The sequence below is a fragment of the Gekko japonicus genome, unplaced genomic scaffold, assembly GCF_001447785.1.
Source record: "Gekko japonicus isolate JY-2015 unplaced genomic scaffold, Gekko_japonicus_V1.1 scaffold705, whole genome shotgun sequence".
Lineage (NCBI taxonomy): Eukaryota > Metazoa > Chordata > Lepidosauria > Squamata > Gekkonidae > Gekko > Gekko japonicus.
Window position 1 is genome coordinate 167,826 of NW_015167075.1, and position 19,753 is coordinate 187,578.

General features: G+C 42.2%; 1 protein-coding gene across 3 annotated transcripts in view; it reads right to left on the reverse strand.

Moving 5' to 3' along the window:
• Window positions 1-298: 298 nt before the first annotated feature.
• The window catches only part of ALDH1A1 (aldehyde dehydrogenase 1 family member A1), a 41,903-nt gene continuing 22,448 nt past the window's right edge, over window positions 299-19,753 (reverse strand). For 2 of the 3 annotated variants that reach the window (XM_015412769.1, XM_015412770.1), the window contains exons 4-14: window positions 18,921-19,061; window positions 15,065-15,194; window positions 14,307-14,368; window positions 12,784-12,912; window positions 8,789-8,902; window positions 8,044-8,146; window positions 7,243-7,427; window positions 4,494-4,658; window positions 2,130-2,287; window positions 1,079-1,153; window positions 299-509 (exon numbers count right to left, since the gene is read on the reverse strand). In XM_015412769.1, coding sequence (XP_015268255.1) covers window positions 437-509; window positions 1,079-1,153; window positions 2,130-2,287; window positions 4,494-4,658; window positions 7,243-7,427; window positions 8,044-8,146; window positions 8,789-8,902; window positions 12,784-12,912; window positions 14,307-14,368; window positions 15,065-15,194; window positions 18,921-19,061 — 1,335 coding nt within the window. In that variant the 3' untranslated portion in view covers window positions 299-436. The remainder of the gene's footprint in view (window positions 510-1,078; window positions 1,154-2,129; window positions 2,288-4,493; window positions 4,659-7,242; window positions 7,428-8,043; window positions 8,147-8,788; window positions 8,903-12,783; window positions 12,913-14,306; window positions 14,369-15,064; window positions 15,195-18,920; window positions 19,062-19,753) is intronic. The other variant, XM_015412771.1, reaches the window with a different exon arrangement.

Below are 19,753 nucleotides of genomic sequence, written 5' to 3' on the forward strand. Positions count from 1 at the left end.
AGAGTTTCTGTTTTCTCCCACAACAGCAAAGTATCTGATTGTCACATGTAAGTGCTTTTTCCAAGCTCATAAAACCAGGAAAAGACAGGTACTAATTCTAAAAGCACACTAAACCAATCTGTGTAAACAATATTTGTTAAAACAGTTCATTATCCATAGTACTACATCTATATTCAAATGGGGACAGAAAATCACCTTTTTGAATGAGATTCAAAACTTGTTAATTATGTTCCAAGCATTAAACATTCTCTTATTAAACCAGAGAGTAGACTTTCTAGATTACTTTTAATGGTTAACAAAAGCACTTGCTTTGACAGTTAGAAAGAGAAACCAAATCAAATGAAAACATTTGCCACAAAACATTTTGCAATATAGCCAGGGGTTGCAACTTTTTCTTAGCATATGAACTTGTCAAGTCTTGTCTCTCGAAGTGACATTACGAATTTTTCTGTGGGATTTTGATTACGACAGTCTTCATTTCTGTATATTCATGAATGCCTTCTTCTCCCCTTAAAAAAAAAGTGAAGAAACTGTAAGAATAGCCCTCACAACAGGATTTGCCAGGAGGGTAATGGGAAGCAATCATACAGTTACATGCAGCCCTTATTGCATTCACAAGGACAGTTGCTTCTGGAAATGTACAAAACTGTCTTGAAATGTACAAAACAGGTCTTGAAGAAGTCACTTAAGTGTACACAATTTTTGTTCCTAGTTAAAATGCTGGGTTTTTGCCACAGTAACAGGAAAATACAACTTGCACATCCAACAGTGCAACTTTGGGACAGAAAATCCTAATCATTTCTGGTAAAATGGTCCAAGAATACCAAATTTTAGAGTGAGTTTACATGATCACTTTGTACATGAAGTGGCATTTCTAAATCTCTCCCCACCCCCAGTAATATAGCTGAAATTCAGAGTGAGTAAAGATGGAAAGATGCCCCCCTTCCAAATAAGCAAATCATAGTGATATTTTGCTGTAAAAACTGATCATATGAACTCACCCTTAAAATTCCATGAGTTCCATACAATTGAACACATCTGGATCTCCCCCCCCCCAAGCCCTGTGGACTTTACTTACAGTTCTCGGCCATTTCCTGACATTTTGAACCCTCCGAAAGGACACTGAGCAGACATTGCACTATAACAGTTAACCCTGGGTGGGGGGTAAAAGAGAGACATGTCACTTTACGTGTGGACAAGATTTCTGGGTAATTACACACTGTGTACAGAATTCTAAAACCTAAGAAGAACGTTTAGCTGGACTTTATGGTATTGTCTCACAGATCTCTTATTTGTGTTGCTAGAGGCTCTACATAGGCAACTACAGGAAAATCAAGTTCCCTATTACCTAGAAAAGGAATAGGATACTGTTTACTTTGTTGTATGGACTGACAGCTTAGGACTGAGATCTCTACTGGGTTAAGTATCCCCAAGATGGTCTCTTAATTTTCAACAGGAGTTCTCCATCTGTGAAAATGGTAATAAGGTTCTATGTCATTAACACTTACAGAGAGGGTGAAAGCAGTAAAAGTTGGGCTTCCAGACCTATGCATTTTTGTATTCATTGCATAACAAGTGAGAAGAAGTGGCTGGTAAAAAAAAGAAAGACAGAAAGGAGGATATATCCAGTGCACACAGATGCTGAAACAGTAGAAAGCATAAAAGGTCAAAGTGGTATGGAAAGCAAAGCTAAGTTGACAGCAGATGAGCCTGTATAGAATTAAAGAACAAGAAAGTAAGAAATAGTGTTCTGGAAGGAAGTGAAAACCAGTGTCACTTTCTAATTCTTGCAGATACCACCATAATGCTTGTGCCCATTTGTGATCCATTTCCCTGAAGCACGGTCACATGTTGGTCTGTTCCCAATTCACCACTGACCCAAGGAATGTCCCACCTTGGGTATACTAGGTTATGGAAGTCCACCTGAAGAACATCTTGAGCAAATTTTTATGTCTCCAATTTGAATGTGCAGTTAATGTTCTTACTTCTATCCTGCAGGCCTAACAGAACTAGTGTATTAAAATGTACTAAAGCTAATCTGTCAAGGCAATCTGCCTACAGATCAGAGGGGGAAAAGTCCTGCTGTAAACTGAAAATCTCACATGGCAAGCAGTAAAAACGATACATACCATACAACTCCAGCCTGAAGAGCAGTTGTAAATGTCAGAGCTTTATCGATGTCTTTGGTGAACACTGCTGCTGCTAAGCCATAGTGAGTATTGTTTGCTCTTTTAATGACTTCATCTATAGTTTTGAACTTCATGATTTGCTGGACTGGTCCAAATATCTGTTTCCAACCAAAACCAAGAAATAAATAATCAGGGAAATTAAGATGATTAAAAAAGGAAATCTGGAGTATTATCTACAACAGGTGTGTCAAACTCATTTGTTACAAGGGCCAGATCTGACATAAACGTCTCTTTGTCGGGCCAGGCCATGTGTGCCATAAAACGTAATGCCAGGTACTGGAGATAGAAACTGTATAAAGGACAGCAGCTGGTAAGCTCCGAGTTGGTGTATCCTCACTGCAAGGCCCCGGGGTGGGTGGGGGTGTGTGCAGAGGAAAACCCACAGAGGCAAACTGGAGAGGCAGCAGTGCAATGCTGAGCAGATGCTCCCACGATGCTCAACTGCTGCAGGTGAGGTTGTTCTGCTGTGCTAAAGCCATAAAGCACTCCCTCCCTTGCATCAGTTGCTCACGGGCTGCATTAGAGCCCCAGACAGGCCGGATCCAGCCCCCAAGCCTTATGTTTGACAGCCCTGATCTACAGCGATGGTTTCTCTCATTTTCCAGACAGAAAAATCTCAAGATATTTTAATGTGTAACAAAATCAGTGGCTCTGACCAATCCAGCAATGAACCTTCTAGGTGCACACTCTCTCTCTCCCCACCCATGAATAACGAAGCTGGAACTGGGTTCTAGAGTCAGCTGCTCTCAGCTTACCTCACCGCATGTAGAAGGTCTGGATTGTGCATTATTTAAATGTGGAATCTCCCTGATTAGAACTCATGGATTCCATGTAGTGCATCATGTTGAGGTAAGGAGATAAGTTGTCTCTACATTTCTCATTTACGTTACAATACAGATAGCCAGTAAACACAAGAAGATGGATGAAAGCTGAACGTTGCTTTATCTTTCTAACTCTGTTACTGCTTTTACAGGACACAAATAAAAGCACCAGAGAAAGTTACAATGCTGAGGCAATAGTCATCATTTTAGTGATGTTTCCAGATTCAGACTTTCCTTGGGTTATGGAGGAGCATTAGTGTAGTGGCTTGCTGCCATTATACCTTTGGTACTTCCAGAACTTGTAAAGAATACTGTTTGGTCATCCACAGCTTTCTGTTTCTTCCATTGTTCAAGGTTCCCCACCCCTTCATCTAAGCCATGCACATGAGTGATCAAACACATTTTTAAAAAATCGTACTTATTGACATGTGCTTCACACAGATCACATTAATGGTTCATCTATCACCAGGGTTCATCTAGGGTGCTACTCTATTATAGATTCCAATCACCATTACCATGCAATAACAAGCTAGCCAGAGCTTAAAATGGAGAACTGAGCACAATTTAGCAACTCTTTTTGAACAGGTGCTATTTAAAAAAAGTAAGGATGTGCATATATGCGCAGAGAGGAGACAAAATGGAATCTGCTAAGAAATGTGGTTTGAGTTTGAACATTCAGTTATATGCACAACTGTGCCATAAGAAGCTGTGTGATGTTTCAATGCCTGTTACAGTATGGCAATAATGCTGGGAAATTATAAGGGGTACCAGCAAATTAAGAATGGAGACCTTGAGAAGAATTACCAAGTCTGTTACTTGAAAGATATATTAAAATTGAATCTGCCATGGAATGTGGATGTGACTATGCACTCTACTGTATGCTCAAAAGAAACTCTGCAGTGGTTTAATGTGTACAACTGCTCATGCATATCTCAAAGGGGTCAAAAACTCCTACAACAAGTGGAAGAAACCAAAAGCTGAGGCAAGAGCAACCACTGTACATACAAATTCTGAAACTGTACATAAAAGATTTCTGTAATTAATCAGAGGACAGGTAAAGTGGAACACCAAGCACAGCCAACGCACGGAAGACTTACACACTAGAAAGGTCAAAATCCATCCATTCCTATGAAAGTGGTACACATAGCATTGTTCTGATGACATTAAAGAGCAGAACGCATCCTGATAGTATGGACTGCTGCACTCAAAAACAAACTCATGGGTTTCAGAAAACATGGGTTGCAGCTCAGTGTAGAAAATACCAGAGATTATTCATTCTGTCTGACACATTCCATGTAGATGACCCAAACTATGGCAAATATCTTAAACACAAACTTTGGCTAAAGGTGGATAAACAGGGATGGGTTGTGTGAAATAACTGTGTACTTTTTAATCTATTTGTTTGACTAAATGTGTGTTCTGTGCAGCTTTTAAAATGCCTACATCATCTACTGAAAACACAGAATGTCCTGAACTAGATTACCTCCTCTTTGGCAATACGCATGTCATCTGAAACATCAGAGAAAACAGTTGGCTGGATGAAGAAGCCTTTGTCTCCCCATGGGCCTCCTCCGCATTCCAGTTTGGCTCCTTCTTTTTTCCCACTCTCAATCAGTTCAAGGATTCGATCATACTGCTCCTTATCAACCTACACAGAAAATAACTGATAAATCACTCTCCCCAAAACACTCGCTTGGCCTCAAACATTAACAAAAGAGAAACAAAAATCTTCACCAGCTGGACATGAAGCAACAGGAGAGAACCAAATTGTCTTTAAGGCATTGGATCTGGGCCAGTTTCCCCCATAAAGTTCAGCAGTTAGAAATGTTAAGCACAGAAGAAGAAGAAAACCAGTGCCAAGTATCACTGTTTTCATGGACCAAGACCTTCTTAAACTCCCTTCCCTCAGAATGGTCATTCCTTCCAAACTGTTTGGGATTCATTGGTCAGTTAGGTTTCAAGGTACACCTTGAATATTTGTTTTCTGACTTCTTCCTAAATAGCTATTTTTGGCTGCCAGCCTACAGCCAATTACTCTGGCTTCAGCAAACTGCTCATTAACTGATTTGAAGACTAGATTATATACAAGATGCCATAAAAGTGTATGCAAAAGGTATACTTTGGTTTATATTAAATCTCAACATAGAACATTTCCTGCATTGATGGGAAAAGGTGGGAAATAGAAGTCGGAGCCTTAGATTTTTCTGGGAGTTGGTTCAGTTCAGGGAGCAGAATCCGGAGTTTTGGTTGTACTTTTGATGAAGAGTTTTACATTCCTTTGTGTTACAGAATGCATAATACCTCCTGCATGAGGATTAGATAAAACATTTCCAAAGTTAAGTGTTGGATCTTGTCAATTTTTTAGAACGTCTCATTCCAAGCACTACGAAGAAGAAGTATCATGGCTCACACATGGATGCTGTGGATAATACTGAAGTGTAAGAGTAGCTCTATGTGGTGAGGGCAGGATTTTAATTTATTTATTTATTCATTCATTCATTCATATATTTACTTTTGGACTTTTAGCCCACCCTCCCCTGCCTAGCAGGCTCAGGACGGGTTACAACACAGACACAAAAATTTACATAATTAATATAATACAATTCTTACAATACCAACAGGACTAAAATATTTGATGGTGTGTCTGCTGCATGATTAGCGAGTCCCAAAGGACTCTAATTATGTGTGGTTGCAGATGAAACCATGCAAAGCAAATGGGTGGTTGAGGGAGTCCACCATGATAGAACAAAACAGGGCCGGGGAGGCAATCTAGGTGGACTGCCGCCGCCTCAACCACAGGCCTGGCGGAACATCTCCATCTTACAGGCCCTGTAGAATGTTTCAAAGCGGCTCATTACATTGCTGGCGTAGCATTTTCATGGCAGAACCACGTATCCTCGTCACCCACTAGGAGAGTTTCAGAGGGTAGCCGTGTTGGCCTGCAATAGAACAGTTAGATTCAAGTCCAGTAGCACCTGAGAGACCAATAAGATTTGGGGGGGGGGGGATGAGCTTTTGAGAGTCGAAGTTCTGTTTGTCTGACTCTCGAAAGCTCATACCCTGAAACTCTTGTTGGTCCCTAAGGTGCTAATGGGCTTGAATAAGCAGCCTACAAATGGCTCTCCATAGGGCTCCTGTCATGCAGACATTTTCCTATCATTTCCACATGGTGACTGTAACTTTCACAGGTGCCTTGAAGCATCTTTATGGATGCCATATCCTGTTTTTAGATAGAGAGGCTCAAGCCTGCTGCTCCAATTCACACTGTGAAAAGCCTGCTGTGTACTAGACAACTGATCCTGCTTAGGCGTTTGTATAATGAGCATTTGCAAACTGAACTTTAGCTATGGATCTTTCCAACGCATTGTGAACCTTTTTAAAAACAAGTCTTTCGGCCTTTGGCTGTACAAATAGGGCGGTAGGATAGTATACTAGTATTGTTCCTGTCATGTATTAACAGAAGTGATGGACAGCATCTATGCGCCCATGAGCAAAATCTTATTACAAGTCCCCTCAGCTAAAAACTAGGCAAGTCCAATTCCGAATGACACGTCTTAACCCATTTGTGACTGCACAAGTGTCGCATATGACAGGTGTTCTGTGTCCTTCTACAGGGCCAGGTTAAGGTGTCAGACTGAACGGTCATAAAGGCATGTGAGATCAATTTCCTAAAGACATCCTAGACAGGGAATAGAAGTCTGCTTGAGACTGCCAAGGCAGAAGAACCTTGCAGAGACATGAAAACATTGCAGGAGCAGGTTCAGGGTATAAAGTATGCGAGCATCACATGGTGGTGCACCACATGTTTTGGCATGCAGGGAAAATGTTGACCAGATAAGAAAAGGCAGGGACCAATCACGGTGGGGAGAGGCAGTGCAAAACAAATAGCCCATAAGGCCATTCCCTATCTCTCCCTTGTAGCCGTCGGGAGAAGCAACAGGGTTGGCCACCGCCATGACAGGGGAGTGAGCAGATCACCTTCACACTGCCTCCGTGTACATGCTGTGTCAGGGGAAGGGCACATAGGGATTGGTGGTCACTCAATTCTCCCTTTGATCATCAGTGTGGCAGACACAAGGAGCACCGCAGGAGAGGAAGAAATATCAGGGCACTGGCGTAAGGTTCAAGATGTATGTTTTCTCCAAGAGCTACAGTCCATCTCCCAGAAGTCTGTCTTTAGAACATACCTGTGACTAATAGCCTTGAACCAAAATGTTAATGTTGAAAGTTACCTGCGGACCCTGATTTATACCAGGACTCAGAGGATTTCCCAGGATATTTTTCTTAACTCTTGCAACACTCCTGCGCACAAACTCTTCATATATTGGCTCTTCCACAAAAATCCTAGACCCGGCAATGCAGCACTGACCTTGATGGTAAAACAGGCCAATGTGTGCGAACTCCACTGCACTGTCCACTGCAAAGACACATGTACATAATGATGCCTGCAGCCATACTGGTGACTTTTATTTCAGCAAAATGGTCTCCTGATCTGAATTTCTGCTTTGGATGTGTGTGCATAAAATGCTGGCCAGTCACAGATGACTTATGGCCAGTGTTCCCTCTAAGCGGAGTTAGTATGAGCTAGCTCACAGTTTTTTAGCCTCCAGCTCACACATTTTTGCCTTAGCTCAGGAAGGATGTCTCCAGAGCAAACTAATTTATGCATTAGCCAAATCGCTCACTCACAACTTTAATGCCAGTAGCTCACAAAGTAGAATTTTTGCTCACAGGACTCCACAACTTAGAGGAAACATTATTTATGGCGATGCCTCATATGGTTTCCAAGGCAAGAGACATTTAGAAGTGGATTGTGATTGCCGGCCTGTGGCAACCCTGGAATTCTTTGGTGGTCTCTCATCCAAGCAGTATCCAGAGCTTCTGAATTCTAATGAGTTTGGGCTAGCCCGGGCCATCCGGGTCAGGCCTGCTTTGGACAGACAACCCCAATGCGAATGAAAAAGAAAAGGCTCTGCTAAACAGATCAACATGACTGCTCTTCACAAGAAATCCAAGAGAAATTTGCCACTCACAATCAGCATCTGCAAATATGATATTGGGGCTTTTCCCTCCAAGTTCTAGGGAGACTCTCTTCAGATTACTTTTTCCAGCAGCTTCTTTGATCTTCTTGCCAACCTAAGAGACAACATTAATTAAATAAATGGAAACTGTAATCTAGACTCAGCCACTGCTTTTCAAGAGATTAACACTGAGCATCATGAGCCAATAGCTGCTTAACAAGGAAATGTATTTTAGAGATAGAATTCACTGTGCAGGCCTCCTAGGATTTCCTCACAGGATTGCTCAATAATTCTTATAAAAAAACAGGTGATCCTGGGAAGCCAAACAGAGTACTGGCCCAGACATTGGTCAAAACCTTTGTCCCCTACCGGTGTCACAAAAGACTGCCAGAAGCTGTCCCAAGCCCTTCTTCACTCACAAAGCAGTGTAGAGTGAACGCTAACTTCAAATGCAATCTTCGCCACCAATGTTCTGGAAAGTGTTACTATGATTTAGTGTTACTGTGATTTAGGATCAATGTTTTCTCCCAGGATTTTTGTTCTGTTTGGAGGAATATTCTTTCAATTCAAACACTGCATAAATGTGTTTAAGTTCATTATAACAATGAACAAATCATTACGCTGACATTGTTTAAAAAGCTCCATGCCAGAAAAAGTCAGCATAGATACACAAAGCAAGTTAGGCATTCAATCACTGGCCAAAATCAGACCTGTTGGGACTTTCTGTTTACAGTTATTGGCAATGTTAGGGAAATACCTCAGTGGAGCCAGTGAACGCCACTTTGTCTATATCCATGTGATGGGCAATGGCTGCTCCAGCAGTGGGTCCATATCCTGGCACAATGTTCACAACGCCTGGTGGGAATCCTGCCTGAGTTTCAGAAAGGAAAAGAACCATTTATATTTTTCATCATAAAAGTTATATTAATTGAATTTGTTCTGCTTCACATTCTCCTCTAGCCAGGTGGTAGAAACAACGCCCCCCCCCCCGAGCTGATTTAGCCAGGTGCTTTCAGGTTTCCTGACTTTCTGCAGCTTTACTTGGTAGGTACAGCATAGGGTTGCCAACCTCCAGGTGGTAGCTAGAGATCTTCTGGGGTTCAGGCAACAGAGATCAGTTCACCTGGAGAAAATGGCAATTTTGGAAGGTAGACTCTATGGTGTTATACCCTATTGAAGTCCCTCCCCTCCCCAAACCCTGCTCTCCTCAGGCTCCTCCTCCCAAATCTCCAGGTATTTCCCAACCCAGATCTGGCAACCCTTGGGCAGGGCCCAAGCACGGAGAGGGAACAGGGTGCAATTTACAGAGTCCCTATGGCCCAGGGTTGTCTGGCACAGCTGCAAGCCCATTGCCAGGATAATTCCAAGGTACTAATGTGATTTCGTAAAGAAATTTCATGACTCGTGACATTTTATGTATGGGAGGGGAGCTTCCATGGGTGTGGAGACTGGGTTACCAGGCCCCCAGAAATGAAGCTTGGGCCCTGAGTGGGTGGTTTCAAAGTGAAATATCTGCTGATGAGAGGAGAGTGAGTCTGCTGCAGGATCGTTTGCATCCTGGGAACTTCACCCCCCCCCACACACACACACACTCCATGTCTCTTATGCCCCACCCAAAGGAACCTACCTCACAGTCTGAAAACCACTGGAACACAGGATAGCTGTAATTATAGATTGCTTATGTATGTGGTCAACCCTCATCCATCCTAAGGGCTCAGACTCTAAAAGCCAATTGAAGTCCGTAATGACCCACGCTGGTCGTAAGGATTAATTTACAGACAATCTGTCTTTTGTACAGAACTGTCACTGCTTTAGCTAGGCCACCAAAATAAATATCATAGCCCCATGACAAAAATATTTTGAAGACATTTTTAACAAAGTCTTGTGGTGTCTTAAAGGAAAGAAGATTCTCTTAGTCTGGTCTGGAGTCCACTTCTGCAGATAAAAGAATAAACAGCTCCTGTCCATCAAAGTTTGTATCACAATAAATATGCTAATTTTTAAGCTGTCATAACACTCCTTAGCAACTTCTCTGGAAGCAATTTTAAGGATATTAATTCCCAGAAGTCCTTACCAATATAAGTCACTCCTAGCAGTATTCCATTTTGACTTCTCAACATTTAATTGCAGATAGCAATTGCCTATTTTCTCACTTTTGATGAGTCACTGTTGTTGAGGCAAGAAAAGTAGGATATGCTGAGTCACTTTTGTCAGCACTCTGCATGACTACTGAACTTTTAATTATTACCAGCAGCCACATGCATTGCAGTTTGCCTGAGTCTGCGGTGCAAAGGAACGGGTTCAGAAGTTCAGGGCACAGTCCTATGTATGTTTACTCAGATATACGCCCACTGAGCTCTATGGAGTTTTTTCAAAGTAATTGTGGGTAAGACTGCAGCCCTAATTGTTCAGTGTTCTTCTCCAGTGTCAGTGCTGTTCTGGTGGAATTCTTAGGGTTTTATTCACCTCAGAAGCCCCGTAAGATTATACAACAGTTGTTGTTGTTCAGTCGCACAGTCGAGTCTGACTATTTGCGACCCCCATGGACCACATCACGCCACGCCCTCCTGTCTTCCGCTGTCCTCTGGAGTTTGCTCAATTTCATGTTTGTTGCATCGGCAACACTGTCTAACCAGCTCATCCTTTGCCGTTCCCTTTTTCTTTTACCTTCAATCTTTCCCAGCATCAGGGTCTTCCCCAGGGAGTGCTCCCTTATCATTTGGTGGCCAAAGTATTTGAGCTTCAGTATCTGGCCTTCCAGGGAACAGGCAGGGTTGATTTCTTTTAGGATTGACTGATTTAATCTCCTTGCAGTCCAAGGGACTCTCAAGAGTCTTCTCCAGCACCATAATTCAAAAGCATCTATTCTTTGGCGCGCGGCCTTCCTTATGGTCCAACTCTCGCAGCCATACATAACTACTGGGAATACCATTGCTTTGACCATGCGGACTTTTGTTGGCAGGGTGATGTCTCTACTTTTTATCATGCTGTTTAGGTTCGCCATTGCTTTCCTCCCAAGGAGCAGGCGTCTTTTAATTTCATGGCTGCTGTCACAGTCCGCAGTGATCTTGGATCCCAGGAACGTGAAGTCTGTCACTGCTTCCATGACTTCCCCTTCTATTTGCCAAGGAGTAATGGGTCCAGATGCCATGATCTTAGTTTTTTTGATGTTGAGCTTCAAGCCCACTTTTGCGCTCTCCTCTTTTACCCTGAGTAAGAGGCTCTTGAGGTCCTTTTCACTTTCTGCCATACAACAGACTGCCTAGCAAAAGGCACTACTCTGACGAGCCCAATGGAATGGCTAAAGATGACTCAACCCATATCATTTCTACCTCAGTCTTAGCTATGTTTAATTGGAAGTAAGGCCTGGTCTACATATGCCAACTCTGTGTTCAGAAATACTTGGGGGTTTGAGGGTAGAGCCTGGGTGTGTGGGGCTTAGGGAGGGGAGGAGCCTTGGTAGGGGATAATGCCATGCAGTCCACTTTCCAAAGCAGCCATTTTCTCCACAAGGAGTGGAATACATATTTTAAAACATACAAATAAGTAATTTATGTGGTCTGATGGTCAGTTCCAGGAGATCTCCAGCCACCACCTGGAGGATGGCAACCTTACAAGAGAATGAAGTAGTAAAATTTTGGGGTGATAAGGAGTATATTGTACTACTTCATAGGACAGGTGAGGTATCACATTTTTGAGTGAGAAAACAATCAAGAATCTTGTTGCAGTCATAGATCAACAAATTTATTAAGGCATACATTTTCTTAAGCCAGAAAACACCTCCTCAGAATGCTTCCTCACATTTAAACTCCCTGTAATAAGAAACTAGTACATCAGGGAAAAGTTCTATCCTTCCTGCTATGCTAGTTTTCCATTCAGAAAAGACCTTTTACATAGGGGAGCATGAAAAAATTACATAGAAGAAGGTTTTTATACCCTGCTTTTCTCTGCCCTGAGGAGTCTCAAAGCAGCTTACTATCCCCTTCCTCTTTCCACAACAGGAACCTTGAGAGGTAAGTGGGGCTGAGAGAGTTCTGAGAGAACTGTGACTGGCCCAAGGTCACCCAGCAGGCTTCATGTGGAGGTTTGGGGAATCAAACCCAGTTCTCCAGATTAGAGTCCTCGGCTCTTAACCACTACACCACGTAGGCTGTATGCCTACACATCCTTCTGCAGTTCCATTCATGCAAGTGGATCTATACGTGCATCTCATTCTCTTGCATGCATAGATCTAGCCTAAATCTCATTTGCTTGAACAGTACTACATTCAGAAGGATGTTTAGGCTAGCAGGTGTATTTTATTCAAGGCTCCCTGAACCTGACAGTTCCATGCCATTTCTCTTCAGTTAATGCCTAGTGCAAATATCTCAGCTAGGAAGTTAAATTAAATTTTCAGCTGCATCCCACATTTCACTCATGTGAACACCCAAAGCACCCGCTATTATCAAGCATTTCGCTTTTTTTGTTTGCTTTTGACTTCAGAAGGCACTGATGCTTGCCAAGATATTCCCTGTTTACTAAGCTGCTAATGATTTGTTTTCTGAGCAATTTAGGCTGAAAAATATGTGAGCTTCTTGCCCTTGATTTGCTTCAGTGGTTTGCAGCACATTACAATTCCCCAAGACAAGGCGAGACATGCTGTGAGCTGTGCTGGCATAAAACAGATGACTGCCTGTAAGCAATGCTGAAGGAAGCCTTCCCTCTCCCCTACATGGAAGAGCTGTACACACTAGCTTTGCTATGGTCACTCACCTCCTTAATGAGAGCGCTCATATGAAGAGCAGTCAGAGGAGTCTGCTCTGCTGGTTTGATGACCACTGTGTTCCCACAAGCAAGAGCAGGGGCGATCTTCCAAATAAACATAACCAGTGGGAAGTTCCACTGAAAAGGCATCATGAGAAGAGGCAACATCACTGAGTGTTAACAAATCAGTATACTATATTCTTATTTCTCTGCACATCATTTGTATTCTTCAGCAAATCAGTATACCATATTCTTATTTCTCTACACATCATTTATATTCTTCAGCACTTCACTGAACTTGTGGATGTTTACAGTCAACAGGCAGCAATGGAACAGGCAGTTGCGTGCAGGGTTATGAGAGTTGTGTAAGGATTTGGTTAGCACGACACATGTGAACCAAAGCTGACATTTATCCCTTAGAGTCTGTCAGCATGGAGCTTATTTCTAGGATGGGCTGAGATGACAAAACATCTGTGAACTGTACAATCTGCACAGGTTTCCCACTCTGCCTGTGGTAACGCCCCATTAGAAAACACCACGATTTCCCCACTCCTGTGTTCCCCCCCCTACGAGACACAGTCTCAAATCCAGGAAAATGAACCCATTTTCTCCAAACCCTGAAGCAAATTCCAATCTTAACTGGATATATGTTAACTGGACTGATATATACCTCTATTTCTATTTCCCTTTGCTATGTAAAACTAGTTTACCACATCCTTTCCTCCAGAATATTTTTTGGCTGTAACCCAAGCTCCTTTTTGAGTGTTCTACATCTTTGGAGATGACTCATCCAGTGGCTCTGTCTTCTCCCTTTCATAGCTCTCTGGAGGATGGAGTCTGCTGTACTACAAGGCATGTGAAAGGTTTTCATGACTGTGAGTAGCCTGGCTGTGCATTTGCAGCAGACAGCATCAAGAATGTGACATTCCATTCATCACTGCACGAGAGGCTGTTTGTATGCATCAGCAGAACACTATCCAAATACTGGCTATTGGCCATCTTGTGTGGGTGTACTACATTCTAATGCTGAAGGAACAGTGAGATCACCTAGTTCCTAGGTCCATCCTTGAGCTAAGGACAGTGTAATCCCAGAGTTGAAAAGGGAAAAAAAGCTTGAGAATGGAAAAATAGGCCACTGCCAATCTAAGGCCAAAGAAGACTTGACACGGCAGCACAGTGAACAGAGTGAGCCCTAACCTGGATGGCCCAGGCCAGCCTGATCTCACCAGGTCTTGGAAGCAAAGCAGATTCAGTATTTGGATGGGAGAACATCAAGGAAGCTGAGGGTTGCTATCCAGAGGCAGGCAAACTATCTCTGAATGACTCTATGGGGTCGCAAAACAACAACAAAGTGAGACTGTCAAGACTGTCCAGAACTCCAAACTGTCTTTCTAATCTATTTTCTGGTAATGTGGATCAACAAAAGCTCTCAGTCTCCACTTATTCCTTATGTTTATCTTGTAACAATATAGAACAGAAGGTAATTTAAATAAGAGAACCTTTTGTCCATCATACAAATGGCTCTAACTTACAGGAATGATTTGGCCGCAAACTCCAATAGGCTCACGTCTTGTAAATGTGAAATAGTTTCCATCTGCACAAGAAAAAACAACAACACCCACATTAGGAAGACACATCTAGTACAAAAGAACACACCTTTTTGCTGAGTTTAATCTGCATGCTATTATTAAGAAGATATGGTAGGAAGGAAAATTTAAATGGACGTAGATTCAATATTGACTAAGAAAACAAGTTGGTAGGGCAAAGATAGCTTTGCTTTCAGAATTGCAACACCAGTACAGGAAGGGGACATTTCAGGAGGCTCAGTATTACGATGCTGCACCAGTTTGAAAAATCAAACCTGCTGAAACACCTGCCTCTTCCCAGGGCTTTTTAAAAGGAACTTCACATATAATTTGAGCCCATAGTGTGTGCCCTACAGCACACCACCACATTTTCCTTGTGCATGCATACATGTTTTGTTGTTTACAGTCACATTCCATGACATTTATGGTGAGTCCTAAACAGAGTGACACCCTTGTAAGCCTAAGGGTCAATTGGCTTAGAAGGGAGTGACTCTGCTTAGGACTGTGCTGTTAGAAAGCCTGGGTGGGAAAAATCGTTAAAATCACTGACTGGTAAACTTACACACAACCCACATTTTTCATTTAGGTAACTGATTTGATCAGGTATTTTTTTTTTCCTGATGATACCAACTTCTTTAGCTGCAGGCCAAAAAACAAAATCACACCAGATCAGCACTGCACTCATAAACCTCTGAATGACTTACCCATGGGAATGGTCTGTCCTTGGACTTTATCAGCCCACCCTGCACAATAGCGTAAAGTATTGATGCAGCCACCCAAGTCCATTAGGTAGGAGTTGGCAAAAAGCTTTCCCCCATTAATGCTCTCCATTGTCTAGGACAAAAGAAATCAATTAATAAAAAGAGCAAGGCAATCATTATATTAAGCACACCATCAGAGTTCTAAACTAGAACTAAAAGATGAAGCAAGGAAAGGCAAGTAGGCATTGATATGAGTCCACCAGTGACTCTGAGAGAACCCAGAGCAAAATACCTGGGAAATCAACTATGGCAACTCTGCCTGCCTTCACCAATACAAAGTACCTTGTGGTCTTTCCCCGCTGCTCTTGCTGGGTCAGAAGCAGCAGTCACTGAGGTGGGGGGCACATGGAAAAACTCCAGTCAAATGATCTTACTAGCTAATAGGGTAACTGTATGAATTAATAACAAAGCAACTAGCTATCAAACTGTGATCATGAAAAAGAGGTCCACAAAGTAAAATAAACTCACAGCAATATCTTTTAGCACCTCCCATTAAGTTTGACTACAGAGTCATTGCTTTGTGGATTACGATCAAACACTCAAACGTAATGCCCTTTGGGATCATGTTTTTATGACAGTGCATGTTATCAGAACAATTTAGGGGGAAACTTGCCTTTTTGCAAAAACAGAACAAAAAAACCCCCAAGGACCAATGCTCCCTCTAAGCTGTGGATTCTTGTGAGCAAAAATTCTACTTTGCGAGCTGCTGGCATTAAAGTTGTGAGTGAGCGATTTGGCTGCTGCATACATTAATTTGCCCTGGAGCCATCCTTCCTGAGCTCAGACAAAAATGTGTGAGCTGGAGGCTAAAAAACTGTGAGCTAGCTCACACTAACTCAGCTTAGAGGGAACACTGCCAAGGACTAGCTGAGCTTTTTTATTGCTTTATTTAGGCTTTACAGCTGGACTCCCACTGAGGATAATAGCCCAACTGTGCACAGGGCCGCAGTCATGGACTTTTAATATGCTCTGTTCCAAAAATTTCGGGCAGCTAAGCTAACAATAGCTGTTTTCAACAAACTAAAAATAATATTCATACTATAAAAGTTCCTGATCAACTCTAGTCCTTACAGGCTGTTTGATTTGGCAGTAGACTCCATTCATAAGGCTGAGGGGTCCTTATAGTCACTATAGGTCTGTTCCTGGCTGTGATAGGCAGTAGACTCCATTCATAAGGCCGAGGGTTCTTATAGTCACTATAGGTCTGTTCCTGGCTTTCAGCTGAAGCCTCACAGTATATCAAGTATCAAACAAGGCCAGCTTGGGCAAGTGATGCAGACAGCTCCCCCAGAAATTCACAATTATCTGGGTTTTCCCAGGAAGTGAGGTCACGCCATCACTGATGGTACCCCCCCCCCAGATTCTCACTTGTTACCAGGCCATGCCCTAGGCAACCCTACACCTAGTTTATCCTGTGACACTTTAAATGAAAGAATCAGCTAACAGACTGAAAAGCCATGAGTCGTCTCCTGCTGACTCACAATACTGGAAAACAGTTGTAAAGCTGCCACCAAGTATACAACTGGAAAGAGCAGTAAAACAGAATACTGCTAATATGCATAAGGTCAGTGAATGACTGTGTGCTGAATTCAAACATCAAAGTTTATGATCAATTTAGTATCAGTTACACTAGGGAGCTACAGCAAACAAACAACCCCCCCCCCCCAAAAACCACTTAACAACCTTAAGATGGGACATCAATTTGTCCTGGAATTACAAATGTTCTAAGGATTACAGAAATCAGTTCCCTTGGAGGAAATGACAGTTTTGGAGGGCAAACTCTAGATTCTAGAAGAAACAGAAGTCCTAGAACGTCATCATTTCCTTACTGAGTTCCCATTCCTTTCCAGACTCCACCCTCTGCAGGCACTGTGTGTGCTTAAATCTCCAGGAGTTTCTCAAGCCAAAGTCAGCAGCCCTAGAACCACTCGTTTCAACTTCTGGATAGGGGGAAGGAGTGCAGTAGATTATGTCTTTTCCTCCCCCGTCTGCCATGCTTTCCCTCTTTCATGGCAACCTCTCTTCACCCCGGTGCTTAATGAGAACCATTATTGCTAACAGGACACTCAGGCACTGAGGATGTGGAGGGCCGGAGAGGATGCTCAAAGCCTGGCATTCCCTGCTCAGTGATGTAGACTTTAAAGGGGACAAGGAAGAGTGCCAGCTCTCCTGCAGCACTGCCACTTCCTTGCATCCCACTCAAGGAAGCCTGAAGCTGATTAAAATAGTGGATAATTTGCCAAGAAGCACTGAAAAAGATTTTAATGTGCAGTGCTTGAAGTGGAGAACTCCTTCCAGAACAAGAGAGGCTGGCTTCGGAAGAATCTTGATTAGTTTGGTATGCCTTTATGGAAAAATAAATACCTTCTAACCCAATCGTAGATCTGTTTTTGTTGGCTAAGAAGAGAGTGGAAAAGAAAGGAGTAACTCGTCTAGGTTATTCTTCATTTATTTTTATTCTTCCATCCTGGGTAAATACACCCATATTATCAGGGGAAAAGCCACTGTGTTCTTTCCAGTCCTGCAACGTTCCCCTTGTCTGGGAGATGTTAATCCCTGTCAGGTTGCAGGGCAGGTATTTTACAGTAGTCGCCCAAATACTTATAGACAACATAAAGACAATATAAAGATTTTAAAATGTAGTTTAACATTATACCTTTGATTAACATATACCTTTGATTGGTGCTGGCAACAAACCCCATGGAAAGGCCCTGTTTTTACATTTCCTTGGGTGCATTTGGCTGACTTACAAACTAAATTGCTTTCAAGTCAGATGTGGTGGCAAGTCTTATGTTCTTCATATTAGTATCAAACCAACAATGAACATTTTTCATATCTTATTTTCTACAAAAACATTTTTGGTTGGTCTACTTGCAGAAAAACATAAATTGAATCTAATGGGGTTGGCCTATTGCAGCATGCTTGGGTGAAGCCACGACCTATGGCAAAAGGAAGGGTGATTTTCTCGGTGACTGCAGCTCTCTTGTCAATGAGTGTTAAGCATCAGGAAACAGTTCTCTCCAAGTATTCATCAGGCCTTGGAAGAGGTGACCCCCTCCTCCCAGCCAAAAAGAAGAGACAGATGTGTGTCTGCGTTTAAAGAAAAAAGCAGTTTAAGTCTGGGAAGCTTTGAGCTGGCTGACGCACTTTGGGGGTACATGGTCTCTCTCTGGAGATCTGATTTGGGATGTCAGATCTCTTGCCCTGCAGAAGTGCTTTCTATTCTCCACCTGTGCTCTACTTGTAAATAAAGCCAATACTACATAATGACATAAGTCTCCAGCTCTCTCCTCCAAAGTAAACCAAGGTTGGTAAGCACTGCCTCTGGCTCCTCAGCCCACTAGTAGAAGGGGGGGAGTGCATAGTAATAATGATATTACATCTTTGGAAGCATAAATCAGTTAGGTGCAGTTGACATTCACAGCCCTCTGATTGTTTCAAGAGCCAAATCTGCATTGCCAAACTTTCTTTCCACAGTCATTGTGGGGTTCATGTTAGCGGTCACCTTTCACAGTGTGAAGAAGGGCTCCTAAAACAGCACTGGTTGGTTTTGTCAGTATTGCTAAGTACAAAAAGAGAGGTTGCAACTAAAGTTCAAACCAAACAAAGCAAAACACCTTTTCAGAGGATGGAATCTTTTGTGTGCAGTTACAACCACAACTCTAAATTAGTTATGAGCTCTTAAATATGATTTGCTTTTTATTCTTCTTAAAGAAGCCAATACTCAAGTGTACTAGCTAAGATGCTAGCCCCTGAAGAAGAGGCAATTGGCTTAAACATAGCAACGTTTTCTACTTACAGCTAATAGGAGCCGTTCCCTTTCAATCAAATCAGCTAGTTTGTTCAACAATCTTCCCCTTTCAGAAGCATCCATTGTTCGCCAGCGTGACCCAAGCTCAAAAGCTTTTCTTGCAGCTTCAACCGCTTTATTGACATCCTCCTAAACATAAAACCCATGTCATGTCAATATTTTAGGACAAGTTTATTTGAACCATATCACTTGTTCCTAAAAATGTTAGTCGAAAGCATTTCCTCAGACCCTCCTGCAGTCTCAACACCACTAGCATACTACCTAGCTGCAATACTTTCTAGCTACTATTGGTAGTACATCCTTCCTTCTTCTTTCCAGAAAGGTATTTAGTGGGACCCAGTGCTCCCAAACCAATCTTATTTGAATGTATTGGACATCTATATATCTGCTGAAAACAGACAGAAACACATTCTTTGACCTTGCTGAGTAGACTGACATTAATGTTCATATACTAATTCTATACCACTTAAGAGACTTGTCTGCCACAGAATTAGAACTGTAGTCCCACAGAGCTAAAACTAAACTGAGTGAGCAAAAGAAAAGCCTGCTCTTCAAGCCCCATGATGCTAAATTCAATGTGGAAGTCTATATAAGGAAGCATGATTCCCAAGGTCAGGTTTACTACAAATTTTAAAAACACTTGCAGTAAACGTACTTTATATAATCATGCTATATTATTTACTTAACTATTTATCCCATTTGTAACATCTTTTCTGAAATGAAAATGATACTAAACAATCATGCTGTATTATTTTACTGGGGTCCTTTAGGCTTATCGAGTGGAGGCTGAATGAACAATCTAATTGAAAGGATACTATTTC